The following is a 16,687-nucleotide window of genomic DNA, read 5'->3' as shown; positions in this document are numbered from 1 at the left end:
AAGTGTTTTATTGTCAACTGTGATCTTTAAAAGAAATCTCCTGTGTGATTTTAAAATTTGATTTTTCATGAAAATGCCCCTTTCTCTAAATGTATTCATCCTGTGCGTCAGGCTGTAAGACCCAAAAGCATTGTTGATGGTTTGCTGGGATTCTGTGACTGGAAAAGGTGACAAGTTGGTGACTTTGATACTGCAGGTATTAACTCCATTTTCATGGTTTACTATGAAAGTCATTTTTCACATTATTCTGTAATATATTGTTAGACTAAAGCCATTGTATTAAGACTGTTTAAAATGTAAGCATTATAATTCTGAAAATACACATTTTAAGAAGAAACTTGCTGCTGTGAACTTGATTCTTTTGCTGTGGAGTGTGAAAATCGAGTGTCTAAAGTTAAAGAACTTTCTTGTTTTCTCTCCATAATCCTTGTTCTAGACTCTTAAGCATAGATTATTTACTTTTGGGGGAGCATTAGGGATATTTTCACAACTTATTACCCAGTAGCTTACTAGAAGTAAGACATTTCAGTGTTCAGAGTTCTCGAGTTTTTTGTGGACCTATTTGCCAGCCTGAAGTTTGACAAGGTAAAACTGCCTCTGTCATGTTTGGTAGCATCGCTAATACAATTTCTTTTCTTCGGAAAAGGTTTTCAGTTTATTCGGTCTCGTTGTTTTGGTCCCCACTTCATAATCGAGGCAAACGGATAAGCGTGGGGTTGGACCTTCTCACCCTCCTTGGTGCCTGAATGGCTCGTCGAGGCCCGGCCCAAGCCCGTGAAGATCCAAGCCTGGACTGCGGTGGGCGGTGCGGGCGGGCAGGAACCCACGCCTCCGGGGCGGGGCCGGCGGGCTGGGGCTCCGCCTCGGGGGCGGGCCCGGCGGGCTGGGGCCCAGCCTCCGGCGGCGCAGCTCTTCCGGGCCCCGTGGGGCCGCTCTCCTGCCCCGGAAGTGCTTACTGCGGGCCGGGAGGCGGGGCGCAGAGGCTGCAAGCAACACACGTGTGGCGGCCGCAATGAAGTTCGCGTACCGGGTGAGTGCGGGCCGGGGGTGGTGCGGGGTCCTTAGCCCGGGGTCCCGGCGGGGTTGCTGCTCGAGACTGCTCCTTCGGGGCCAGGGAGCCGGGCCTGGGCGGGCTGGGTCCGGCAGCACCGGTTGGTCCCTCACCGTGCAGCCTGAGACAGGCCGGGCGAGGGGCCGCAGCGCCCTGGACTGGGACCGAGCGGCGGGCGTGGGCGGGAGGAGCAGGAACGCTGCGGGAGGGTCCGGCTGAGCTCCGGGAGGGCAGCGGAAACCATCCCGGACGGAAGTCCTGGTTCCCGGAGCCCGCAGCGCACGACGTCGGGAGGACGCGGGGACAGAGGGAGGGGGGACAGGCGCCGAGCCCCCTGGAGCGCTTCTGCATCTTCCCCACGTCTCGGGACCCTTGGCACAGCGGGCCACCCGCGGGTTTGGAGCTCTGGGCGTTTGCGCGGCCCCGCCCGCTGCTGCCACTCTCCTGAAGACTGTTCCTCCGCAGGGCCGCCGCCTCCGGCCTTTCCCCCTCCGTCGGGTCCCAGCTCCTTACAGGCTTGGTCTGGCCCTGGCCACAGCGCGGGCCTCCAGCAGCTCCACCCCACACCCACGCTGCCCCCACCCAACCTGGTCTTCCCGCTCGGACTGCTTCCCCACTGTGATCCAAACCTCCTGCTGACCGGCTCCTCTCGGGCCCAATTTCCTCCGCGCTCTCCATTCCTTGGGTCATCTCCCCAGTTCCGACACCATTGCCTTCTGTGTGGAATCGCACCAAAGGCTCACCGACTCCCTGCATCTCCTGTGGCTCCCAGGGTCGCGTGACCTTCGAAAAAGGGGATCGATCGTGGTTCACCTCTGCTTAAAACATTGGCTGACCGGGCTCTCCTTGTGGCCTCCTTGGGGTTCCCAGGGCCCTGCCTGCCTGCAGCTGCAGATGCTCCTTGTCATCTGGGTTCCAGCTCAGATGGCCCCTCTGAGGGTCCTTCCCTGACCACCCTCTGAAGTTCCTCTCCCTCTCCTGCCTGGACTGCGGGGTTGGCTGTCTGGGCAGCACGGCACCCTTGCAATCACAGCTCTGTCTCCATCGCCCGCCTGCCCGACGTGGAACCTGAGGGCGGTTGATGGTTGAATGAATGAATGGATGGGGGCTGCAGCAGGTTACCCTGTTCAGGAAGCCTTGAACCCAGGATGCACTTGGGACGCTGTTCCGTTGTCACAGCTGTTCTCTTCCTGCAACGTGGGTCCTGTCCTGTCCTCCACCCGGCAGACACCCTGTCTGGACGCTTCCCCGCGCTCACCATGCCCCTTACCCACCCCAGCGGGAACTCAGGGCCCCTGGGGACTGGGCTCACTTCCTCCTCTCTCTTGCTCAGGGCCTGGCCTTGCAGGTGCCCAGGAAGTGTCCCAGGGGGTGGGAGGTGGCTAGCGGGACCCCAGGAATGATCAGGGAGCCTGCGGGGGTCTGTGCGCCATCCCTTTGGCTGGAGGCCTCGCTTAGCCCTTTCCCGGAGTTGTATTTCCTTTGTGTTAAGACAGCTTTGTTTTCTTTTCAGTTTTCAAATTTGCTGGGGACAGTCTATCGATGTGGAAACTTAAATTTTACGTGTGATGGAAATTCAGTTATCAGTCCCGTGGGAAACAGAGTCACTGTGTTCGACCTAAAAAAGTAAGTTCACTGAAATGACATTAACAGCTGTGATCATTGTAGTTGGCAGGTAAACACAGTGTTTTCCTCTCTTTTTAATAGCGCACCTGTTGCTATTAAGCAGGCGACGGAGACAGAGCCCCGATAGGGGGCTATGGGATGTACATAGTGCCGACGGGTCAGCAGTGGGGCTGGCAGTAGGGATCCTGGTTTCTTCCTTCTCGTCTGTCAGCTGAACCCCATGTAATGAGGTTGTTGCTGTTCCCTTCGGGGTAGTAGCTGCGTGTCGCTTGGCTGAAACGTTTGGGAGGGGGTGCCTGGGGCGTGGGAGCCGCCCTGGACTACGGGCCGGCCGGCGTCCTTGCTGGGACCGGCTCTGTGTGCTCAGGTTCACTCTGTCTCCTGCTGAGCAAGTACGTGGCTCCATTTCTGTCTTCTGGGGGGAGGCTGTCACCCCTTTGCAGACATGTGTGGCCTGGGCGAGACCCTCCTGTTGCAGAGGCTGCCTGGGTCTCTGCAGGCCTCCGTTTCCGAGTCTGTAAGATGGGGCCGTAGTCCTTGCTTTCGAGTTGTTTCCTGAAGTGCAGGGCCAGCTGCTGGCGGGGTCGTCACCGGCGTGGGTAGTGACAGTGCCATCTAGAGGAATGACCACGTGGGGGCACTCTATAATAAAGAACAAAATTAGAATGTAGTCCGGCGGTTGTTTACTTTTACTTAGCTCTCCATTTTTCTGTGTTTTTGCATTTCTGCAAAAAGCTTTACCCGCAGGGCATGCTGTCCCTGAGTTTATCCTCCCGTTGGACAGCTGGCTTGTTTCTGGTTTCCTGACTCTATGTTCCCAGGGTCCTCTCAGGATGAGGTCCTGGAAGCAAAATTGACACGTCCGAAACCCACTTTTAAGGTTTTTACATGCTTAGCGAAATTTTCTCCAGGACGTTGTCTTACTTCTCCTCCCTCTCGAGGGGGGGCGGTTGAGGAGTCTGGGGCTCTGGCAGGCCTGGAGGGGCGGGGGGACGGGTGCAGGGGGGCGCTGCTGGTCCGGGCTGGCCCGGCCCCCCACCCCCGCCTGACGGCACAAGAGCAGCAGCTCAGCTCTGGTTTTTTCTCTGGTTTCTTGTTTCCCAGCAACAAGTCCGACACTCTGCCCCTGGCCACTCGGTACAACATCAAGTGTGTGGGGCTCTCCCCGGACGGCCGCCTTGCCATCATTGTCGATGAAGGTAACCGCCCTTGGCCAACAGGTGGCGACGGCATGGGGTGGTGGCTGCGGGCCGGGTGTCCAGCTGACCCGAGGCCGACACTAAGACCCCTGGGGGTCCAGGCCCGCATGGTCCCCTCGGCTGCTTCCGTGTCTGGGGCCCCGGTGGGCCTCGGGCGGGCATGCGGGGTGTCCTCCCTGGCCGTGTGCCGCCGGCACCGCGGGGCTGGGCCTCCAGACCTGATGCCTGCGTGTGACATGCGGGGCCTCCCTCTGCTCTCCCTTCCCGCAGGGGGCAACGCGCTGCTCGCCAGCCTGGTCTGCAGGGCCGTGCTGCACCACTTCCACTTCAAGGGCGCTGTGCACAGCGTCTCCTTCTCCCCCGATGGCAGGTACGCACCTGCGGGCGGGGCGGGAGCTGTCGAGCTGCAGGCTCCCTCGCGCCTGGTGGGCTCGGACATCACTGCGGCGGCCACAGACAGTCCCTGAGCCCGTGCCCCTCTGGGTCCCCCTCTGGATCCGGGCTGCACAGGCCCCTCCTCTCCTCCCCCGGGGCTGGTGCTCACACCTCGAGTGGCAGGTTCTGTAGGTTCTCGTCCAGAACCGTCTCCAGGGAAGCTGTGCCCCCAGACACCGGGTCATGGAGGAGCCCTGGCGCTGAGCGGCACTAACCCGCGGCCTTGACCCCGCTGGGAGGAGCACGTGGGGAGTCCTGGGCCTGCCCTGGGCTCCAGGGCTGTGGGGAGGGGGACTGTTCCCGGCTGCTGAGGCCCAGGCTGGCCGGCTGTGCCGTGGAGGGGGCGGCTACCCCATGTACACCCTCAGCGACCCCGGAGAAGGTGTCCTGGGCAGGGGCCGCGCCCGGGTCCTGTCACAGGGCCTGTCTGTGTCTTGCGTTCGGTTCCACCCGGGGCTGTCTGAGCTTGGTCTGGCCTTGGTGACCACCCCCTGGGCCGGCGGGAGAACCTGAGGGGCCTCTGCTCCGGGACAGAGGTGTGGCAGGGCCCGGGGTCTGTCCACTGCTTCCTTGACTCTGTCCGCCCGGAGAAGCGGGGACTCGGGGCCCGCGAGAGGCAGGGTTAGGGCTTGCCGCCTGTAGGGCTGGCCTCGGAGCAGGAGAGCGGCCCTGTCTGGAGCTCTGGGCTGGGCTCGGGGCCCTCACTGGCGTTGGATGTTGACGCCACCCGCTTCTGCGGCAGGAAATTTGTCGTCACCAAAGGCAACCTTGCTCAGATGTACCACGCCCCTGGGAGGAAGCGGGAATTCAACGCGTTTGTTCTGGACAAAACCTACTTCGGGCCGTACGACGAGACCACGTGCATTGACTGGACAGACGACTCCCGGTGAGGCCTGGTCGGGGTGGGGCTGGGCATAGGAGGGGCCCGAGGGGAACATGTAAACAGCACCTTGTTGGGGAACTCGGGGTGACTTGTCGCATCCCCGTCTTGTTTTCAAATGGTCTCTCACGAGCCTCGCGTGGCACGGGGCACAGGCCTGGCTCCTGGGTCTGAGGTCTGTCTGGCCCTTGTCACCGGAAACCAGAGCAGAGCGCGGCCCTGGATGAGGACCGCGATAAGCCAGCATGCGGTGGCCCAGCTTTCGGGGCAGCTGTGGGCAGGAGGAGAGCTGGCGGGCATCGCCCAGCCTGGCTGCCGGGCCAGACTGGCCCAGCTGTCCCTGAGAGGGGCTGGCTGTGTCTCCGCTGCCCTGGGTTCTGGGCGCCGGGAGTGGGAGGGGAGGCTGGTGGTGGCTGCCACTTCATACACCAGGAGGGCTGTTCTCACGTGGTTGGCCATGGTGCGGGGCACGCAGCCCCCAGGCGCGTAGGGCATCCGCAGGAGACGCGGGTGGGCTCCTCGGGGGTGGGTCTGCGGGGAGGACTGGGCGCCCCATAGCCAAGCCTTCCTGCCCTTCCGCGGGTCCTGGGATCAAGGGCGGGTCAGGGAGGCATGAGGAACAGGGTCCCCAGGCAGCCCCCCACGGGCTCAGTGGTCGGTTCTCAGGCTCCCCTGGGCTGCCCCGCGCCGGGAGACTGCTTTGTTCGGAGGGACAGTGACACACGTGCAGTGAGGCTCCTGGTCCCGGGAGAAGCACAGGTGGACGCAGCAGACCAGAGCTGTCCCCGCCTGGAGCCTTGGGCGTCTCCCCTGTGCCCGGCGACCCCACGGGGAGGCTGACACCTGCAAGCCCGAGGCTGAGCTGCGACTCCCCTGTCCCCCAGGTGCTTTGCGGTCGGGAGCAAAGACATGTCCACGTGGGTGTTTGGGGCCGAGCGGTGGGACAACCTCATCTACTATGCGCTGGGGGGACACAAGGACGCCATCGTGGGCTGCTTCTTCGAGTCCAGCAGCCTGGACGTACGTCCCCGGTCACAGCCTCGAGTGGGCGCTGGGCCCTCCCCTGAGGCTGCTCCCGGTTCCCTGGGGAGGCTGGGGCCGCGGTAGCCGGGGCAGGCTTGGGAGGTGTCTGTGCGGCCTGGGCCGCCGTGGGCTGGGGGTCAGGGTGACCCAGGGTCTCGCGTCTCCCTCCGCAGCTGTACACACTCAGCCAGGACGGCGCCCTGTGCGTGTGGCAGTGTGACACCCCCCCTGAGGGCCTGAGGCTGAAAGCCCCCGCGGGCTGGAAGGCGGACCTGCTGCAGAGGGAGGACGGGGCGGAGAGGGAGACCACCGTCCACGGGAAGGCCGCGCCGACTGCCGAGGAACAGCAGGGGAAAGTGAAGTACTCGCGGGCGGCCAAGTAGGTCTCCCCCTGCACGGGGTGGGCCTTGCGCCCTCTGGGGCCGCGTTGTGATTCCTGCCCCAGGGCCCCAGGCGGGGGTGGGTGGGTGAGGAGTCGGGGGTATCTGGGGAAGTGCGGTCCCAGGCAGAGCAAGGGTCAGGAGCTGGGAGCGCAGAGCTGCGAGTGTGAGGACGTAGGAGGTCATCCTCAGGACGAGGGCATTGCCGTCAGGCTGCCCTCTGCACGCCCTGAGGGTCGGGGTGGGGCTGTGAGACCAGCCGGGCTCTCTGGTCCTCTTCCCACAGTTCTCGTGTCCCTGCCTGCTAGGTACTTCTTCAATAAAGAAGGAGATTTCAACCATCTGACAGCTGCAGCATATCACAAGAAGGTCCACCTCTTGGTCACTGGTTTTGCTTCCGGAATCTTCCACCTTCACGAGCTCCCCGAGTTCAACCTCATCCACTCCCTGAGGTCTGCGATTCTGCTCTGTGTGGTCACGTGTGTGCATGCGTGTGTGTGTCTGTGTGTGTGCACGCACTCTCAGTCCACCGGCAGGCAGTGGGGGAAGGTGGAAGCCGTGCTGTGCCCGTCTGGATCGAGGGCCGTGGAGTGGCTGCCAGCCACACGGGTGGCTTCCCAGGACACCTGCGCCTTCCTCTCTCGTGGATTAGAGAGATTGGGGGTGCTGCTGCCCTGCCCCCATCTCAGACGTGCAGTCCCCTCAGCCCCATCCACCCCCCAGAGGGAGCTTTGGTTCCATGTGTAGATCACATTGTGTTTATTTCCTGTTCTCATTTTTCTTCTCCTGCATCTTTGGAACGTTGAGAAAACTAAAAGCACTGGTTTCCCAAAGTCACGCAGCTTCGAGCTTTTGAACGTGGGGCGAGAAAACTCTGGGTTTTCTGATGCGCTCAGTGAAGTGAATCGTCTGTGTCTAGTAAACGGGTGGGGAGGAAGTGGGTGCTGCTAGCGGGGAGGCCTGGCCCTGTCCTCACTCGCACGGCCACCCCGGGGAAGGGGTGGGGACCCTTGCTGTGCTGACCGAGCCCCGCGTTTCTCCGCAGTGTCTCGGATCAGAGGGTCTCGTCCATCGCCATCAACGGCTCTGGGGACTGGATTGCCTTCGGGTGCTCAGGTTGGTACCAGGGTTTGTGAGGATAGGAGCGGGACTCTTCCTCCGGGAAGCCTGCCGGCCATCCCGCCTCCCCCCAAGGCACCGCGCCAGGCCAGCAGCCAGGTGGCTCCCTACGGAGGAGCAGCCGCTGAAGCTTCCTGCACAAGGGCTCCTCTGAGCCCTGAGTCCCGTTGCCGCCTGGATTCTGGCCTCCCTCGGCAGCGCCTGGCCTGTCGCCTGGGCCTCTGGCGTCTCCGTGCTGGGGCCCCTCGTTGACGCGGAGGCTGACGGCACCTGCCTCAGGCCGAGACGGGCGAGCGGTGTCACGAGCGGTCCCCGTGTGCCCCGCAGGCCTGGGCCAGCTGCTGGTGTGGGAGTGGCAGAGCGAGTCCTACGTGCTCAAGCAGCAGGGCCACTTCAACAGCATGGTGTCCCTGGCCTACTCCCCCGACGGGCAGTACATTGTGACCGGCGGGGACGACAGCAAGGTGGGCCGCGGGGGTGGCGAGGGCGAGCACGCGGGGTCCTGTCCCCGTTCTGCTGGGCTGGCTGAGGCGGGGTGCAGCCCGTGGCCAGGCCCTGACGTGGGGTTCAGCCTGGAGCTCCAGAGCCCACCCCGCCTCATCTGGCTTCCTGAGAAGCCGTTTGCAGACTTGCCCGGTCTGAGTGGAGAGGCTTGGGGTGTCCCTTTTTGGCTCTGTTTTCTGGGCACGTCTAAGGGGTCCGTGGTGCCAGCGGCCGCTCTCAGATGCGGGAGGCTGCCCCCTGCAGCGCCCCAGTCCTCGCTCGCAGGGGCACCCCCGTGGGGTGTCCTGAGCCATGGCGCTACCCGCCACAGGTCAAGGTGTGGAACACCCTCAGCGGCTTCTGCTTCATCACTTTCACGGAGCACTCGAGTGGGGTCACCGGCGTGACCTTCACCTCCACTGGCTACGTCATTGTGACCTCTTCCATGGACGGGACCGTGCGCGCCTTTGACCTTCACAGGTGACCTTCCTGCGGGGAGGCCTGCCCTGCAGCCTCTCCCCACGTGCTGGGCTGTGAGAGCAAGGCTGAGGGTTCTAGGCTCGTCGGTCAGACACAGGGTGAGGCCCACGAGAGCTCGTGGGCCCCCGGGACCGTCCCGACTGGGCTCTCCTCCCGCAGGTACCGCAACTTCCGCACCTTCACGTCCCCGCGCCCCACCCAGTTCTCCTGTGTGGCCGTGAACTCAAGCGGGGACATCGTCTCTGCTGGGGCCCAGGACTCTTTTGAGATCCTCATCTGGTCCATGCAGACGGGCAGGCTCCTCGACGTAAGGGCCGCGAGTCCAGGAGCTGTGCTCTTGGCCGGGGGCTGGGGTGTGGGGAGGGGGCCTGGCTGACTTGAGGAGTGGGGGACAGAGTCACATTCCGGGCACGGGCAGCACCGTTCACACGCGTTTTCCTGGGCGGGCTCCCCTTCCTGGCCCACACCGCAGCCCAGCGGCCACGGCCTCTGCACCCCGGGGCGGCCCGCTGGGCGTCTCTCGTCCTCAGAGCTCTTTTCTGAATGGCCATAGGTTTTGTCCGGCCACGAGGGGCCCATCAGTGGTCTGTGTTTTAACCCAATGAAGTCAGTCTTGGCCAGCGCCTCCTGGGATAGGACGGTGCGTCTGTGGGACATGGCGGACAGCTGGAGGACCACAGAGACGCTGGCCTTCACGTCCGACGGTAAGCGGCTGCCAGGCACCGGGGGGAAGGCCCGGTCTCGGGCACGTGGTTGGAATAACCCAGGGCTCTGAGCGCCGTGGGCTGTTAGGGTTGGCGGCCTGGTTTTGTCACTTGGCATCGGGCTCCCCCAGGGGAGCAAGCTGGGGGCCCTGCTGTAGCAGCTTCCTGGGCCTGAGGCCCTGTCCTGGAGTCCCACCGCCTGCGCTTGGGGGCAAAGCGTCCTGGCGCGCAGCCGGCCGGGCTGCAGAGCTGATGGGTCACAGCGAAGGCTGCGCTGCCCGTGTCTGGCCCTCATGGAACCCGGTCGTTGGCCCCGCGGCTTGTGGTCTCTGGTGGTCTCTGCTTCCTGCCACCCGAGCTGGCTCTGATTCAGGCTTTTAGCCACTGGCCCCCTGCGTCTTCCGGGGGCCTCTGTACCACCCCCGCCTCCAGCTAGTCCGTCTCTGGCCCGCCCGTGACCTCCATGTGACGCCTCCCGCCCAGAGCCCTCCACTGGGCCGCCCTGGCTCGGTTATGCCTTGTGCGCGTCCTGTGGCCCCCAGGCCCTCAGGGTGCCGGGACGAGGGCAGCTCAGTGTGGCCCATCGGCCGGAGCCCAGGGTCTTCCTCGGCCCTAATTCCGCGCCTCTTCTCAGCTCTGGCCGTGACCTTTCGCCCTGACGGTGCCGAGCTGGCTGTGGCCACGCTGAACTCGCAGATCACCTTTTGGGATCCTGAAAACGCGGTGCAGACGGGCTCCATCGAGGGCAGGCACGACCTCAAGACGGGCAGGAAGGAGCTGGACAAGATCACTGCCAAGCACGCAGCCAAGGGGAAGTGAGTGCTCGGTGGGGCCGTCCTGGAGCCCAGGGCTCCGCAGCGGGGCCCCCCAGAGGGAGCAGGGTGTTGGCGGGGTCCGTGTGGAGGAACAGGCTTCTGCGTCCTCCCACCCCGAGGACCGGAACCTGTGGCCCGTTTTCAGTTGTCTCAGGTGCATCCCTGCCAGTGTCATTGCCAGGCCCCCTAGTGACTCTGTTTCACTTTTTGAGGACGCCCCCACCCCGACTGTTTGCAAGGAGCTTGCACAGTTTACATCCCCTGAGGGCAGGGGCTTCCGCTGGGCCCACATCATTGGCAATGCTCCTTCCTGCCTGTTCTTAAGAATCCCCGCTGTTCTGGCGGGTGTGAGCGGGTGCCTCCTAGTTCTGGTTTGCATCTCCCTGAGCAGTGATGATCTTGGCATCTTTTCACGTGCCGATGGACCATTTGTGTGTGGGCTCTGAGCCTCTGCCTGTTCTCATGGGCCGTCTGTGTCGCTGAGTTGTAAGAGCTCTTTGTGTACCTGAGACTCGAGACCCCTATCAGATGCACACTTCGCAAGTATCTTCTTCCTCCCGTGGCTCGTCTCCACTTTCTCGAAGGTGTTGTTTGAAGCACGTTTTTAATTGTGACAAAGGCCCACTCATATATTTTTTCCTGTGTCACTTGTGCTCTCGGTGTTGTATCTAAGAATCTTCTGCCTGACCCAAGGTCACCGTCTCAGGTCCTGTGAGCCAGCAGGGCAGTGAGCGCCAGGTTTCTGGTTCTGCGGGCCTGAGTAGACGCCCCTGTGAGCGCCGCCGTGAGCGGGGCAGGCGGGCCCCTCCCCGCGGCCCTTCTGGGAGCCGCCCTGCCTCTCGGAAGCTGCAGCGTTGCCCCTTCTCCAGGGCCGTGCTGCCCAGAAGGAGCCTGGTGACTGGGCCATGGTTCTGACCCTGCGGGGTTTAGGCCAGAGCCCTGGAGGATGCTGGGGAGGGTGCTGTTTGGCCCTCTGGGCGGCAGCTGAGGCCGCGTCCCTCTGCAGGGCCTTCACCACTCTGTGCTACTCTGCGGACGGCCAGAGCGTCCTGGCGGGAGGGATGTCCAAGTTTGTGTGCATCTATCACGTCAAGGAGCAGATTCTCAGGAAGAAGTTCGAGATCTCCTGCAACCTCTCTCTGGACGCCATGGAGGTGAGCGAGCGCCGCAAGGCCGCAGAGCAGGGCCCGGGGGCTGCACGGGACCCCTGTGTGGTCCCTGCTGCGAACGCCCCGGGCTGCCCGGCCTCGCCCGTGGCCCTGCTCACGCCCCGGCTCACGGGGACCTGGGGGGGGCCTCTGGACAGGTGTGCCTGCCGGGGTTCACCTGCTCTGGCTCCCCTGCCGGGTGAGGGGCTTCTGCGTGCGGCTGTAAGCCCGCCCCCTCCTGGGTGTTCCGGGGTGGGCTGTCCTCGTCATGTCCAAGGGGACGTGCAGCAGGACGGGCTGTGGCAGGTGGCAGCAGACGGCACCCCACGTGCGGCTCCCTCGCAGGTTCACGCGCGCCCTTCGTTCGGCTGTCGGGTTAGAGAATCCGCCCACCACGGGGCTGGCTGCGGGAGCCCAGGGGAGGCGCCGCCCTGTCCTGTCTCGGGCTCCCTGTGCCCCGTGGGGTTCCAGGCAGGGCTGGCCGCCCCCCGGCCTGTGTTGGTGGCACAGGAGGGAGCTGGGGCAGACGAGCACACCCTCCCTGCACCTCCCGCAGTGAGATGTCCGGGTTTCGCCCTTTAGGAATTTTTGAACCGAAGGAAAATGACAGAGTTTGGCAACCTGGCGCTCATCGACCAAGATGCCATGGAGGAGGGCGGGGTCCTGATACCGTTGCCGGGCGTAAAGAAGGGTGAGCAGAGGGTCCTACTGTGTCCCCCTGGCCAGGGCACGGCAGGCCGCCCTGCTCACCGCCTGCTTTTCCTGGGGGATAGCAGGCGGTGTTGCTCTCGTCGGGGCTGCAGCGATTGACGTCCAGGAACTCTGGCGCTGGTGGCCAGGGCGCAGGGTCCCCCCTGCGAGTGGCTGGGCATCTGGCTGGTGCCCAGCCCTGTGCCTTGCGCCTGTCCCCATGTGGACTTCAGGGCAAGCCCAGTGTCGGGCTGGCAGCCTCCCCGGCCTGAGGGCCTTGAGGGGCTGGAACCACCTACCTCACAGCCTTGGCTGGGCAGGGCTTTTCTCCGGAACGGACAAGCCGGCTGCTGGCTAGGCCGGAGCCCAGAGAGCGCCCGCCCTGACGGCTCGTCCGGGGAGGCCTGTAGCGCCCGTGAAGCAGCACCTGAGGCCCCGACACGGGGCTGCTGCCTCTGCTGGCTCTGCAGGGCGGGCCTCCCTTCGTGGGGCGAGTGGTGAGGGATGTGCTGCCCTGTGACCGGCGGTGCCTCTGTTCCCAGGTGACATGAGCTCTCGGCACTTCAAACCTGAGATCAGGGTGACTTCGCTCCGCTTCTCTCCCACCGGTGCGCCCCGGGTGTCAGGTCATTGATGTGGGAGGGGTGGGCTTGGTCCCTTCCGGGCCTGCGGTGTGCGCGGTGGGCCTGACAGCCCCCTCCTGGGGCGAGGGCAGCACAGAGCCTCTGGCTGGCTCTGGGCACCGTCGACCCCCGGGGGGTAAGACGTGGCCATCTCTGTCCCCGCTGGCGGACGGCCGTGGGAGCTGTGGGGAGGTGGGCGCCTGCCCTGAGCGCCTGCCCGTGTGCCTGTGGGGCGGGGAGCAGGACGGGGCTGCAGCGGCTGATCCTCACGGGGCGCTCCTTCCCCAGGGGCCGGCGTCCCCCAGGCTTCCTCCCCCTTGTTGTACTCAGGACCCCGGGGACGTACTCAATACCTGTTCTTCAAAAAATGGGGAAAAGCGAAATAAACGTTCAGGAAGCCTCTGTTAAGTCTGCTTGATTTCCCAGGGCGCTGCTGGGCGGCCACCACCACCGAGGGGCTCCTCATCTACTCCCTGGACGCCCGGATGCTCTTCGACCCGTTCGAGCTGGACACCAGCGTCACGCCTGTGCAGATCCGGGCGGCGCTGTGCCAGCGGGACTTCACCAGGGCCATCCTCATGGCCTTCCGGCTCAACGAGAGGAAGCTGCTGCAGGAGGCCCTGGAGTCGGTGCCCTGGGACGAGAGTGAGCCCGGGCCAGGGCTGGGGGGGCCCGCGGGGCCGAGGGGGCCCTGCGGCCACACGCGGCGGCCAGGTGTCTGCACGTGCAGAGCTGTGGGCGCGTCTCTCCGGACAGGTTCTTTGCGGGCTGAGTGGGACTTCCTCCTTCTCTTCCAGTTGAGGTCATCAGCTCCTCCCTGCCTGACTTGTACGTGGAGAAGGCGCTGGAATTCTTAGCTTCATCCTTCGAAGAGTCTCGCCATCTCGAATTCTACCTCATATGGACTCAGAAGCTGCTTATGGCCCACGGACAGAAGCTCAAGTGCAGGTACGGCCCGCCGCTCCCTTGGCCACCCGTCGCTGGGTCAGCTGTCTGTGTGGGTGCACAGGCCGGGGAGGCTCTACGAGCGTACAGCGTGGAGCAGGTCCGGGTGGCCTCGTGGTGACCGCCCACGCTGAGGGACGTGTCCTTTGCAGAGTGGGGACACTGCTGCCGGCAGTTCAGTTCCTTCAGAAGAGCATCCAGCGCCACTGGGACGACGTCTCCAAACTGTACGTGTCTCGGGAGTGGCTGATGGGCAGGGTGGGGCGTCCACTGTCACCAGCAGGTTCCGGTTGGTTCCACGCCAGGGCCGCTCTCAGTGTTGTCTGATTTGGGGACAGAAGGCCCCAGCGTCGGTCTGACTAATGTGAGTCCCGTGTGCCCTCGGCAGCTGTGACTGGAACCGCTACAACCTACAGTACGCGCTGGCCGTCTCTAAGCAGCGGGGCCTGAAGCGGCCCTCTGAACCGCCGGGCAGCGAGCAGGAAGCAGATGCACCCGAGGGCGATGACGACAGCCTGCACCTGCTCAGGAGAGGACCTGGGGATGGAGACGGGCCGCTGGCCTAGAGCTGGCCGCCTGCAGCCCTGCTGGCTTCGGCTGGGACGTTGGGCGAGGTGGGACCTCCACCGCGGGGGGCAGCGGGGACGCAAGGGCACTGCTGCCAGGACTCGCTCTTCTGCAGGAACCAAACGCGGCCACGGGGTCAGTGCGTGAGCTGACGGGTCCCTGGCAGGCACGGGCTTGGCACCCAGGGCCCAGGAGCGTCTGCCGTCGAAAGCACCTTGCGGAGAGGTGAATGGGCTCACGTGTATAGACTCAAACTTTGTATGAGTTTTTATGTTTTTAATATAAAGCTTTGATAACGTGTATCTCTACAACGTAGGTATTAAGTCTGACCTCTGAATTTGAAATGTTTGTAATGTATCCTGGTGTGATTGTCGTGCTGGGGGATCAGGGCCACCTGCCTGCTGGCACCTCTGTGCCGGGGAACAGGTGAGCAGGGCAGGTGGTTCGCCCTCACGGCCCAGCCTAGGCTGCCAGCCCCATCGTCCCCGCACAGGGTCTGGCAGGGAACATCTGCTTGACTCTGACCTTGGAGAGGGGCCTGGGGCTGGGGCTGGGCCTGGGCAGGCTTTCCAGGGAGACCCATCAAACCTGCTGGCCAGCTCTGAGAGGAAGACTCCACCCTGCGATGCCCCTCGGGAAGGGTCACTGTGAGGGCAGCCTAGGCCACAGCCAGGCCCCTGGTCCCTTGGTAGCTACAGCTTCCAGGGTCAGGACACAGGGCCCAGCCTGCAGGTCACCAGAGGTGCGGCCACGAGTCACTGGACCATTATTAGTGTGGATGGCGGGCAGGTTCTTGCTAGTCTGGTGGGGCTGTGTGCTCTTCTATCTGCTTATGAAACTCATGTGCTATCTTGGGATGGAGTCATTTCCTTTGTAAACATAATGACGTCTATCAGAGCCTCTACTCTTCTTGGGTATCAAGGTAGAAAATAAATACATTGATAGTCGTGTATTTTCAGATGCAAATAACTCATCTGTAAACTATCCCCGTGGTCCTGAAAGGAACTGGGATGGACCCTGTTCTTCTCCTCCTCCCATCTTCCTGCCAGGGGTTGTCACACACCGAGCTTGGGACCCGAACACTCTGACTCACCTCTCAAAAGCCACTGCAGCAGGGGGTGAAAGGCAGTGTTGGGTCTGTCATCCTAACCCCCAGCTGGGGAAAGATACACTCAGCCCTGCCAGCCCTCTCCCAGGCTCCCCCACTAATGGTTAAAGGAGGACTACATAATACAACCTTGACCTTCCTCTAGACGCTACCCTAATACCCACTCCTGAAGCAAAGTTCTCGTGTAATTTGACCTCCCCTTGCACCCTCTGCAGTTCACTTAACGACGTACTTAAATGCCTCCCTACAGAGCTCGGACCACCGTTCATCCACAAGCCAGGACACCCTAGCAAGTGGGAGCCACTGAAAACTATAACCTTCCAACTTGTAACTATTCTGCGGAGGAGTCCAAAATGAGTCAGCAGAGGAACTGACCCAAACCAAAGATGGTCTAGCCTTCCAAGGATACTCCCAACTTGCCTGGAGGGCCTTAGAACACATTGGCTACCAAGAGCCCATCAAATGGCAAAAATGGGTTCAAGCACACCAAAGTAAGAGTTGGTGTAGTAGGCCCCCAACGAAGAGGCCTGCAGCCCACCAGACCCTGCGAGCTGGCCCCACTCTCACGTCACTCACGTGCCACTAACGCACCTTCGGCCCCAGCCCGTTGGCCTCCGCAGAAACACACGTGGATGACGATGTGGACACCAGGAGGGTGTGTTCCTCTGTGGGGCCCAGAGAGCCACAACCTAAAGGAAGTGTCCCCAGCAAAGCCCAGTGGGGTCCCGGGAAAAATAAGATGGAATCCAGGGGATACGGTCCAACCTCTTCTGTATTTATTCTAGTTTTACTCGCCTGTAGGGGGCCGTGTGCAGAGGCTTCCCACCTAACATGTCGGATTAGCGTTCCCAGTGCAAAGCGGCTCTGCGTGACAGCCAGACTGGGTGAGCCGTGTGCAGAAGTGCTGCACCCGCCTGACCCTCCCTCTGCCAGAACCCTATAAAGCAGCACCCCCCCCGGGCCTTCCAGGGGAGACCCCGTGCTGTAGAGCAAGCACCCATCTCTCCATTCTTCGGTCAAAGGATAAAGCTTTCCTTTGCTTCTCAACTGAACTTGGTCTCTGTCTACTGGCGCGAGCGACACTGGGCAGAAGGACACTTACTGGTGCTCGACTCAAGAGGGTCGGTAACGTGTCCACCCCAGGAGAGCAGACAAAAGGAAGGCGGCCTCAGACTTGATAATCACGGGCACAGGCTTAGCACCAGGATGAGCAGCCCCACGGGGAAGGGGGTACCTATCACGAGGCCACCCTCCAAAATCTACCTGCCTCAGTGGAGGAACTGGCCAAAACGCCAGCCTCTAGTTAGACTGACCAAAGATCATGGTGAGTTCCATAGCCATGTAGCAACGGATAACAGAACAGCCTTCGGTTACCCCCTGGCACAAGGCGGCGGCGGCGCCTGTGGACAAA

General features: G+C 62.6%; 1 protein-coding gene across 1 annotated transcript; it reads left to right on the top strand.

Annotated features, from left to right (window-relative positions):
* Nucleotides 1-928: 928 nt before the first annotated feature.
* Nucleotides 929-15,110, top strand: PWP2 (PWP2 small subunit processome component). The gene is made up of 21 exons (XM_030835553.2): nucleotides 929-1,030; nucleotides 2,565-2,677; nucleotides 3,782-3,876; nucleotides 4,147-4,246; nucleotides 5,054-5,197; nucleotides 6,076-6,211; nucleotides 6,388-6,593; nucleotides 6,903-7,046; nucleotides 7,640-7,710; nucleotides 8,041-8,177; nucleotides 8,528-8,676; nucleotides 8,836-8,983; nucleotides 9,230-9,380; nucleotides 10,015-10,195; nucleotides 11,202-11,349; nucleotides 11,926-12,034; nucleotides 12,576-12,641; nucleotides 13,083-13,301; nucleotides 13,454-13,604; nucleotides 13,754-13,828; nucleotides 13,990-15,110. The coding sequence occupies exons 1-21, from the start codon at nucleotides 1,013-1,015 to the stop codon at nucleotides 14,165-14,167; spliced, it is 2,739 nt and encodes a 912-aa protein (XP_030691413.2). The 5' UTR covers nucleotides 929-1,012; the 3' UTR covers nucleotides 14,168-15,110.
* Nucleotides 15,111-16,687: the final 1,577 nt, after the last annotated feature.

Source organism: Globicephala melas, chromosome 4 (genome assembly GCF_963455315.2).
Source record: "Globicephala melas chromosome 4, mGloMel1.2, whole genome shotgun sequence".
Taxonomy (NCBI): Eukaryota; Metazoa; Chordata; class Mammalia; order Artiodactyla; family Delphinidae; genus Globicephala; species Globicephala melas.
This window is presented reverse-complemented; position numbering and strand designations above follow the sequence as displayed.